The following is an 11,765-nucleotide window of genomic DNA, read 5'->3' on the forward strand; positions in this document are numbered from 1 at the left end:
TAAACGTATTGTGCTGCAGTTTCAAACCACTGGTCTGCGTTCTACTCTCTGCAGCAAGAGGTATTTTTCTTCTTTATAGCAGCCCTTTAGCAGACTGCTTTAATGTTCCCTCTTAAGTGCCTTTTCCACAAGCTGAACATACTTATTTCCTTCAGTCTCTCCTCATATGACTTGCTATCCAAGCCCCTTATCATTTTTGTCACCCACATCTAGACACTCTTAAACTTTTCGATGTCCTTTTTAAAATGTGGAGCTCAAAACTGCACCCAGTACTCTAGATGTGGCCTATCCTGTGCCAAGTAAAAAGGGACTTTCACCTCATGTCTTGCACCTGATGTTTCTATTGATGCATTCTAAAATCATATTTCCTTTTTTTGCAGCTGCATCACACTGCAGATTCATACTGAGTCTGTGATCTACCAAGACTCCCATATCCTTCTCCGTAGTACTGCCGTCCAGCCAGGTGTCACCTATTTTATATTTATGATTATTCTTTCCAAGGTGTAGCAACTTGCATTTGTCAGCATTGAACTTCATCCTGTTAATTCTAGCTAGGGTGGCCATCATAGAGGACAGTCCAGTTGTCTTCTATCCTTATTGATACAAAGCCCGATGCCTTTATGTCCTCTATTTTTCTCTTGAAGAGAAAGTTTTTCTTCAAGAGAAAAATAGAGGACATAAAGGCATCAGGTTTTGTATCAATAGAGGACAGAGGACATAGTAGCAGAAAACTGGAACGTTTTCTATAATGGCCACCCTAACTCCAGCCCAGTTTTCCAATCCATCAGGATCCTTCTGAATTGCACTTGCATCCTCTAATGTGTTCCCAGTCCTTCCCAGTTTTGTGCCATCTGCAAACGTACTCAGGAAGCTCTCCATTCCAGCATCCAGATTGTTAATAAATGCATTGAACAGCACTGGGACCAGGACAGACCCGTGGGACTCCTGCCTTTTATAATTACCCTTTGCTTGCGAGTGTCTGTCTACCTTAAAGTGATTTTGCCTAGCCCACATTTCTCCACTTCGCTTACAAGAAAGTAATGTTCTTAGTAAATCCATGCTGGCTGCCTGTGATTCGCCTTCCCTCTGCTCCAGTAACTTCCCAGGTATGGAGATGAAGTTACCCGTTTGTAGTTCTGTAGATCCTCCTTTTTAAAGAGGAGCATTGTGTTGGCCCTTTTCCAGTCCTCTAGTATCTCACCCATCTCCTACAGCTTCAAAAATATTATAGCCAAGGGCTCTGAGATCTCCTCTGCCAGTTCCTTCAGTACCCTGGGATGAACTCCATCAGACCCTGCTGATTTGAATCCATTCAGACCCATCAAAAGCTCCCATGAGTTTCTTTTGTAATCTCATCCCTTAGCACATTCCCTTCCTTACCCAAATAAATCTTACATCTAGCTTGTGAAGAGGGTTTGTGGCTGAAAATCTCCCATGGCAATAGGTACCTAACTATTGCAGCTTCCAAGGTATAACTTGGAATTTTGGTGCCCTGGGCAGCATGGAGAGCAAACACTTACCTCTTCATGTAGGGGCAGTGGTGTAGCCTGCTGCTACCCAAGCACAAGCTCCCCAAATACAGGCTGCTCCTGTGGCAACAACAGGGCCTCCCTCAGGGCTGCCACTCTGAATCTGTGCCAGGGGGCTGGTGCTCCACTCCCCCTGCCTTCAGGTTATGCTACTACTACTCAGCATTGAAGAATCTCCCACCCCAGGCCCCACAACCCCAGGGCTCAGGTTGGGAGATAAGGATGTCCCAACCGCTGTTCCCCGATCATGAAGCACAGGCTGGGAGCTCCCTGCTGCCAGGGCAGGGGGACACAGTCCCTGCCCGGGCTCTGGTGGTGGAGCCTGCCCCAGCAGGAGGCAGCTCCCAGGGGCAGAGAACAATCTCCCACCTCCTGCTGCCTGACTGACAGGGAGCACATTTGCTCCTGGTCAGGCATCTATATGTGTGCTGCTGCACAGTAAGTAATCAAGAGTAAATCTGCTACTTGAATTTGCAGCTAGCACATTTATAATTAGAGCAAATTACCGTGCAGTAAGTGTCTGCATGTGTAGACAGTGATGCTTACTGCACAGTAATTAGCTCAAATCTTGAGTAAAACATCTCCTGTAGACACTCCCAGTAAGAAGTACTTTAGTACACTTTATGTATGACATTTGCTTCTGGGAATATTTCCTACTTCAAGGGTTTAGTCATTTCCTACTATTTGTACTTAGCCCATAGTTTTAGGAGTCCCATTCTAGGTAGGACTCAAAATTAGGATGGATTTAGCACAATACTAATCCAACCTCAATAATACACTGCTCATTTATGGCTAGTAGCGTAACCTGTTAACCTTAAAAACTCTATCATGAACAAACAAATACCCTCTTGAAGATAATAGCTGATTGCAGGGCAGATTTCAGCATTTGAAACTAAGGGATCAGGCATATCACCAACCAGATGTGGTTTTTAATAGGCTCAATCCTGCAAGCATTTATGCACTTGTTTTACTTTACAGATGTGACTAGTCCAATTGACCACAACAGGACTTTTCACATGCAGGACTTTTCATAGGATCAAAGCCTGATTCCGTTAAGCACTTTGGGCCCTGCAAGAAGCCCAGTATACAGCCATATATTTTAAATGGAAACATTGTTGTTAAAAGAAAATGTTTGAGTTCCTATCTTTCACACAAGCAATTGTTAAATATTGTATCTGATTTCTACTTATTAAAACAATCATCCCTTCTTTCTTATTTCTTTTCCAAGACAAATCTTAATCTATTAATCTACAAACCAGTACCCTGAACCAAAAAGATCTCATGTTCATCTACAAGGACCAAGTAGATTCATCTCCTCACCCATTGTGAATAGGTATTTCAAAATGTGTGATACAGGGACACCTAGGCCTAACAGGGAGCGAGTTTGGGATTATGCTCAGGTTTTGAAATGGGGGGGGAGGGGGATGTCTCAGGGTGGCTGAACCTCTCCCCGTAACAGCCCCCGAAAAGCCCCCCCATAAAAGACAAGAGACCCTGGCCCACCCCAGACCTTTTTAAGCAACTCAGGTGGCAGAGGCAGCAGCTCCTTCTGGTTTCCGGCTGCCACCACCACAGATTTCCCCCACAGGAGTCCAAGTGTAATTCAAACACTGATTATGCTCTGCTGTCAAATCACTTGAGCTACTCTTTTCTCTGAGCTGATTAAAGATGATAAATAAACATCGGAAAGACAGAGTTTTCCAAAATGAGGCACAGGTATTGGCGTATGTCCCTCAGAGATCACATTCAGGGGCCACAGAAGGAGCTTTACTGTGGATACTTGCTAGCCTGAACTCTATCTCTTAAATTAGTACTATTTCTTGCTATTCAGTGTCGTAATCTATATTTGTTTGGGCTAATCTCTACTTGAAATGTTTTCTGATGTTTAGCTTATCTTCTCTTCTTTACTGTGAATGTGTGTAGCAGGTAGCTGATTAAAAATGATATAGAAACAACACCAGAAAGACAGTGTTGTCCAAAATGAGGCACAGATATTGGCATATGTCCCTCAGGGATCATCAGCTTTAATCAGATCAAAGAAGAGTTGCTCAAGTGGTTGGTTTGTTTTTTTTAATGTTCCTTTAGTTGTTATCAGAAAGGAGACCTAAAAATAAAAATCTAAATCCAAACTAGTTTGCTGAATGCCTCTATTAATAAGGGTGTCAGAAATAGATAAATATTGAGCAAATAAAGGACTAATTCAGGGAATATCTATCTATCTATATATATTCACTTTTTGAGAAAATTTCCCTCTGTGACATCTATCAGCATTTTCTGGGTTGATTTAATAAAAAAAAAAATTGCAGAAAGCAGAATTGTTCTATAACATCACCACTGTTATATTTTATGCTATTTTAAGTGCCAGTGACCCATACAGCTAACATGATAGAACAATGCTTTTTATTGATCTCTGATCTGTTGAAGCCTCACCACATGACAATTTGGTCAGTCTGGTCCAAATAGCATTTCATCTATCATTTACTCATGGGGCACTCCACAGTGAGACTGTCAGATATTAGGCTGAATGAGTATTATGCTGAATGAGTACCTGTCTTACAGCTGTTGTGGATCTGCATTAGCAAGTATACAACAAATATACCTGCAAAAGTAATTACAACATACTATCCATAGATTATGCCCATTTAAGTCTTTCTACCACCACCAAAAAAGCCAGAAGTACTTATGATGTAGACTCTCCGCTTTTTCATGTTTAGGTCCTCACGCAGTAAACTACATGAGCATCTATGTAGCTTTTTAAATATTTGTCCATTGTCCTCAGTGGAAATACTCATGCTTAACATTACACACCCACATAAGCCTATTGGCGGATTAAGACTTGTTTAAAGCTCTAAAAGGCAAACATGTGGAAAGACCATTTTTACTTACAGCTGTAAATTAGCATAAAATGTATAATTCAGATTTTTCAATAAAGGACTTGACTCAAAGCAGAGATCTTTTTTATATTTGGAATCACCTGTACTAGAGAAATGTATGTACTATTAGTCTGGACAACTAATTTCTGCTTATCCAAGTCCAAGTTTCCAGCACCAATACCTCAAACACACAGACTGCTCACACTATCTTAACTGAGGGAGGAAAGTTTGAAAAACATGGCCCAGGACTCGGTCTTAATTGACATGCACTGCTTCATTAACTACAACTTAATTAATTTAATATAAAATGGATGTGCAAGCCTAGAAAAAAGATCCAATTCCACATACACCAATTTAAGCCAGCAACAGCACCATTCAGCTTAATGTTACAACTATGTAAAGGACAGAAGAATCTTTTGGAAAATGTATGAGAAAGGACACAAGCCTCTCTCTCACATGCTTGCTATGAAATAGGGCTAACTGATATTGCCTATGCTAGGAATATAACCCCAAAATTAGAGATGGGGAAGCATTTCTTTTGTCCCCAGCCAAAAGGTTTTTTAACTGTTGCCTTATTCTTACGGGGCAGTATAGCAGCAGAATCCAAAAATCAACACCACAAAGCCCTAGATGCCCGTGAACAAATAGATAGCCATTAAAAATAGATACTTGAAATACATAGATTTTCCATTAGTTACAGAAGTTTTAAGATAGGTATATTTTAGTCCTAACTTTGTACAGAATGGGAATGTCTACAGGAGATACTAACTGCACAGTTGACTAATTAGCTGCACAGTAAACATTTTGGTGTCTACACATGTGACCCAATTAGGCTGAAGTAAACTAATTTATTTCACAGCAGGAAAGCACTTGTATCTACAAGTGCTTTTCTGCTGCAAAGTAAAAAACTCTGCAGCAGTGCATATATAGATGCTGGGGGGGCTGGCTGAGGGATGAGGGTGCTTCAGTGCAGAGGCTGCCAGCCAGCTAGCCCTGCGCTGGAGCCACCCTCATGCCCCAGCCAGCCCCTTCCACAGTATGCCAAGCTGTGGAGTGAAACAGCCCTGGGCTGGCAAACTGAACCCCCAGATCTGCTGCCTGCTGGGGCTGCTCTGTCCCAGCTCAATGTGCTGTGTATGAATAAACTGCAGAATTTATTGCTCTGGAGTTTATTGCTCCCAGACACATCTTTAAATGGCACATCCAGGAGCAATAAGCTCCACACTTTATTCATGTGACAAAATTGCATGTGTAGGCATGCCCAATGAGAATGTTAAAAACTTACAGAATTAAAGGAGCATCATATTAGGTTCTCTAATATTTATATATGAGAAAATAATGCACTCTTCTTTACATTTTACTATGGCCTTCTAACACTGAAAGTGCCTTCTTCAAACACCCACACATCTTTACAGCCACAGCTTGGACTTCCGGAATCAGAGTAAGCATACAGCATCCTTTCTTGACAGCAGTTGTTGTCCAGGGCAATTCAAATATACCAAGCTTTACGTCTAGGCATCCAAAAAAGTAGTCAGGTGCTAGTGAACAAACTATTTTGGTGGCAAGGCATAGCAGAACAACTTTTTTGCTCAGGCTTATTATATGAAAGAAGACCAATAACAAATAGTTACAATATGACTGAAAATATGATTTTTGTAATAAAGAGACAAACATACAAAGATCTTTCATAAAAAACAATAACTTAAAATAACTAAAAAGGTAAAATTACACAGCAGTTTTAAACCTTTCAAAGAAAAAAAAACCTCTCACAGATATAAAAAACTTTTTTTTTTTTATCACATACATTATCACTTAGTTTTCCAGCACAATAGATAAACTAATTTCTATTTTTAGACCTATCCTTCATTCTCTTAACCTATCATGCATTGTTTTTTTTAAGACTGGAAGTTAATTTATTTAAAAATCATGTAAGTCTTTTCATAGCTGATGATGACTTCAAGACTAATGCATCTGTACTTTCAATTACTTGCATATTATGAATAGTAACATAGGCAATTAAAAATACAGGAAACAGTGTCAACACTACTGCATGTAGAAAAAATAAAAATTGTATTTAAATTAAGATTGTCTGCTAGAACAAAATAGGCTTTGGCCTTTGGTTCACAAAAAAAAGAACATATTAAGCATAGTTAGATGTGGGCGACTCCCGAATGTCAAATATTATACATGGTGTTGCATATTTCAGCGCATGCCCAGAATCTGCCTGCTTTTTAATTGATAATTTTTTTCCAATTCACACAGAGCTTGAGCCCGCAGATTGGCAGCATAAAGTCGTTTTTTCAGCTCAGCACATTTTCCTTTCGAGAGAGGATAGTTCTCCAAGTTACCATCAGCTACAATATTCTCTTTCGTTTCCACGCCAAAATGAACTTTCTTCTTTCTTACAGGAAGTGGGAGCATTACTTCATCATCTTGAAGACAGAAACAAAGAAAAGAGCTTTTGGGTATTGTTGAAAGCATTACTCAACATTAGTTTACCAATTCATGTCAAACAGCTTCCAGCTGCATGATCTTTTTAAATTTATTTTTTTTAGATAGCTCTCTTTATGCTTAGTACCCCACCACCTTTCCTTCAAGGGACAGGGATAAGAAATACTAAATATCCTGTTTAAGATGCTAGTCATAGCTTCTAGTTTTATTTTCAGGGGACTTAAGGGTATGAAAAGAACTGTGCACATCATCTTCAGCTGCACAACAGTACACAAGAAGAAGAGACAGTTAGAGAAATCATGTATTTATTTGTTTATTATTCTCCAGGGAGTCCAGGTTCATGATAGAGCAGAAAAAGATAAAAAGAGATTGAGATGTACTTGGATTTGGCTCATAGCAGATAATGACATCCCTCACTTCCCTACTTCTTAAGCTTTGTGATCAGTGGTAGAAGGCAGCTACATGAGCCACAGCCCTGACATTTACTAATTATGTATGCCAAGATGTGAACAGGTACAACTGAAGCCAGACCAGAGAGTTTGAGTTTAGAAACAAAAGTTTAGCTTTACCTATAAACCATGAAGAACTGCAGTCAGTGCTATTACAGGAAGGTTCAGAGTAGGCTTTAAATAACTAGTTCTAAGGAGGGAAAAAATCCTGATCAAGCTGCTGTCAACAGGTACAGCTATGCATGGCTTGTGAACAGTAGGCATTTCTTCTTCCCTAGGGCAGCCTCTTGGTAAGAGGCAATAGTGTCACCTACCACGGGTTTGAGTTCATACTCGTCCCACAGTTAAACTATACACCCATAATAAGATTCTAAGTTTATGGTGGACTGAAAGCTCCTTGAAGGCAGGAGGTGGTATAAGTTTCTGCACACTAACCAGCTATGCTAAATTTGCCCCAATAAGTTTATTACAAACAGATACAGGTATGTATAGGGAAATATGAAGATTGATAGGAGGGTACTACAGCTGTTAAGAATAGGTTACAGTAAAACGATACAGAAGATATTGGAGTAAAATGCTGGTCATGGAATAAATAACAATTCCAGGTTATAAACAAGATATTCAGGGAGGTAAGAGCTGGGAGAATGACAAAATGTACGCAACAAACTCCACATGTCCAGGTTTTTCACTTTTCCAGAATGGCTAGCAGCAATGATACTATAAGAAGCTTTAAAGTCAAGTCAGGAAGTTATATATTAGGGTATGGACACATACTCATGTCAAAAAAAAAAAAAAAAAAAGAGCTGCTGGTCAGGAGCAGACAGCAGCTGTTACATTCTAAACAGGTACCTGTGGACAAGCCCTAAGAAATAAGCATAGCTAAAAACAGCTTCAATTCAACACTGCTTTCTCCTCTGATGAAAGAGCCATTCTTGCTACATTTGCATCTCTATAGGCTTATCTACAGATAGTTCTAGAAATGTTACAGCCGTGCCATAGGGTTCTGAGTAGCTTTTGAAACTACTTTAAAATGCATGGTATCCATATCCATAATGGAACAGTGCCACCGTGAGATTTCTGCTGAACTACCCACAGGACAGATGGAGACAGTAGTATTGAATGGAGCTCCTGCCATCTTGTACCTAGAACATTAGTGTAGACATTTGGAGCAAGATAAAATTCAGAAGCCAGAGACAGGAAAGAGAAAGGAGAAAAGGATTAGCTATTCCTTTATTTATGATCATCTTGACTTGAAGGTTGCAAAGATTTTGTGGATTACTCAAAAGCAATATAAAAGAATGAAGATTAGAAAAAATGTTCTCAGAAGCCATAGTAAATTGATCCCAAGGAGAATAAAAGTTTCCATACAGCAGTGTATTAATTGTAATATTAAAATGGCTCCCATCACTGTTAGCATCCTGATAGAAGTCTAATACAAGTTTTTGGAAGGCAGAAGTGGGGCTGGGGAGCAGGGGGAATTTTCCCTCAGAGTCATGGCTGACTGTGACAGTAAGTCCTCCTGGACACATGGAATGTCCTCCAAGTGTGACATCCCAGGGGAAGAGTTCCTGTTCCCACCCCACCACTCAGAGCACATCTATAAAAATGCCCACAGAGCCTGGAGTGTCACATGCATCAGCATCCCCATGCTGAAAAATGGTGGCAGGGCACTTTTAACTAAAGCTCACATGAGCTTTAAAAAGTGCCCTGCTGACATTTCTCAGCATGGGGATGCTGATGCATGTATTGCAGGAGTCTGCTGGAATGCGGTAATTGCCACTTGATTAAATTGCGTCTGCTCCGAGATGCTGCAGTTACAGCACGTCAGAGCAGCCTCCCTGCATGTGTATAAGAGCCCATTGTTCTACCACAGTGAGCAGTGCATTAGGTTTACATCAGTTAAGCCTTTTTTCAAGAGCATGCCTTCAGTGGGCATGATGGACATTCTCTCACATTTAACTCTGACAAGCAGGGAAATTTACAGTACAAGGGAATTATATCCTCTTCCGTTTTGAATAAAATTAATTCCTCCCATCACCCCTTTTTGAAACTAGAGCAGACCCCCTTTTGAATCACACACACACACACACACCAGAAAAAAAAGGATCGTGACAGATACCATCAAGGCTCTCCACTCAAAAAAAAACAAAAACAAAAAACACACAAAAAACACAAACACAATACATGAACCAATGGCTGAAACCATAAAAAAAAAATCCAAAGATATACTACGTAACATTTATTTAAAATAACGTGATAAAAAAGGTACAGACCTAATTTTCATAATCTGTTCCAAAAAATGGTTTTAAAACACTTTAAAATCCTGCAGCTATCCAGTTAAGTCATGAATTTACATTCTAGTACCTCCTTGTCACCACAAATTTGTAGGTCAGGCTGTATTAACAAAACAAATAATGTCAAAGTTCATAGTAAAAGCCCCCATTCCATACAGTCTTCACAAGGATGAATAAAGCCGTGAGCTTGTAATGGAAACCATTACAGAAGTGTGATGTTTCATAAAACAGGACTGTGTAATAGAGGCCCGGTTTTGTCAGTCCATGTTTACCAGTTCAAGTAATTTGCTGTTTTTCCCATACCTGGACTGATTGCACCTGCCAGTATCCTTTGTTCTTTAAAGAAATTGTAATTCTTCAACAAGCTTTCAGCCCTGTTTTGAAGAGATAAAAAGATTAGTGAGATTGTTTGAAAAGCTCTCTCATTCATTAAAAATCCAAGTATAATCTATATTACAGGACTGTACCTAGCAAGCTTGTCTTCTGTCAGTCTTTCACGAACACAGAGCTCCCGTTCCCTCTCTGGAAGTGGGTATACAAAAATGTTACGAGAAGTACTGAAGTCTGAATACAACATTAAAAAGGTATGGTCCCACAATAGCATCTTTCTGCAGACTGCCTATATTTTTGCTACTGATGTAGCAATTTGTTGCTTTACATTAAAGCAATTTTCTCAACCCAAGCATTTTACAGGATACTCCAATAACTGCTCACATAATAGACTTCACAAGAATATTGCTACCAGAGGGCTGTATAGTCCATACCAAATCGGTAATAATACAGTGTACCAAATCCCCTTTAAGACTTCATCCTGGTTTCAATCACAGTCAAAGTTCAGGCTATTTAGTTAACTTGCATCATTACAGAATCATGCAAGTATAAAAACTTAGTTACTGTATGCTTCCAAGCTGTAGTTCCACCTCCTCTTTTAAAAGCAGTTAAAAGATACCTTTGCCTATAGCCTCTGAAGCTTAACCTGTACATGTGATGTTTCCATCATCATTTGGATTACAATTCTCTGCCATGTAAATTACGCTCTGAAAAAAAAAGTCTTTAGTTGACCATGTCTGATAACTATAATAGTTTGTAGTCCCATCACCTGGGCCACACATTTTTCCGAATCTGTTTTGTAACGGACTGATACGAGAACCTCTTTCATTCTAGCATCAGAATGAAACTAGAATGACTGTGTGTCATTGTATGTATGCATAAATTTAGGTTCACAAAGAACACAACACACCTTATGTTTAACTCTAATAATCTGTATTGAAGAAATTGTTGCCTGGTGTGTTAAGTCAAGGCAAAACTTAAAAATATATTTTAAGAAGGTAAACCTGTGGGGCCAAGCCTGTGCTCTGCATTGCAATTAATGATACTGCATGTAGAGTGATTAAAATGCAGCTATTCCTTAGTCAAAAAGAATAAACTGTCCCTTTTGCACTGGCGCAACAGGTCCACAGATTCAGTGGTATCTGACTCTGGAGCCTGTCAAGTTTGCTCTCTACTATCCCCTCTCCCATAATCCTTTGAACCAGGATTCCAGTTTTCTCCCCAACCCTAGAGAATGTCATACGTTCCAGTCGTTGCTCTCTTTCTTTTATGGCCCGTTCTCTTTCCTGCAGCTGTTGTTCCTTCAGTTTCAGCTCATTCACTGCAGCACCTGAATACTGCAGCCTTTCTGGCTCTCCTGACCTTCGTCCTCTCTTCTCAGAATTTTTTCTTTGCTCCTCTACTACAAAGTCTGCTATCAAGGGATGCTGTAGAATTTCTTCAACAGAGGGTCGACAATAATCCTAAAAAGGTAGCAAAGCTAATTTGTAAGATTAAAGAAAAACTACTGTACGTCAGTATTTAAAAAGATACACAAACACAATACTAGATGCGTTTCTTGAAGAAGAAAAAAAGCAAGGAAAATTAAAGCATTTCAGGAGCCAATTAGTTGATCAAGTTACCAGTGAAACCAGCAGTTAAGTCCTACCTTTAAATTCAACATCTTTGTAAGAAGGTCATTCAATTGATCCGAATAACGATATGGTATTCGCCTGAACTTCCCTTCTCTGATCTTCTCTGCCAACTCCTTTTGGTTGTAAGCTATAAATGGAGGCCTGGAGGAGAAAAGAAAAAGAAAATCTATTTTTTTTTTTTTTTTTTTTAAGGCTCCTAAGCAGG

At 39.6% G+C, this 11,765-nt stretch overlaps 1 protein-coding gene across 1 annotated transcript in view; it reads right to left on the reverse strand.

The window, feature by feature from the left end:
• Positions 1 to 6,197: 6,197 nt before the first annotated feature.
• The window catches only part of NEK2 (NIMA related kinase 2), a 9,623-nt gene continuing 4,055 nt past the window's right edge, over positions 6,198 to 11,765 (reverse strand). Inside the window, exons 5-9 of the mRNA XM_019516423.1 lie at positions 11,575 to 11,701; positions 11,170 to 11,389; positions 10,064 to 10,118; positions 9,900 to 9,970; positions 6,198 to 6,834 (exon numbers count right to left, since the gene is read on the reverse strand). Of these exons, the coding sequence (XP_019371968.1) occupies positions 6,605 to 6,834; positions 9,900 to 9,970; positions 10,064 to 10,118; positions 11,170 to 11,389; positions 11,575 to 11,701 (703 nt within the window). The 3' untranslated portion in view covers positions 6,198 to 6,604. The remainder of the gene's footprint in view (positions 6,835 to 9,899; positions 9,971 to 10,063; positions 10,119 to 11,169; positions 11,390 to 11,574; positions 11,702 to 11,765) is intronic.

The sequence above is a fragment of the Gavialis gangeticus genome, unplaced genomic scaffold (genome assembly GCF_001723915.1).
Source record: "Gavialis gangeticus isolate Ggan-Ray unplaced genomic scaffold, GavGan_comp1, whole genome shotgun sequence".
NCBI classification, from domain to species: domain Eukaryota; kingdom Metazoa; phylum Chordata; order Crocodylia; family Gavialidae; genus Gavialis; species Gavialis gangeticus.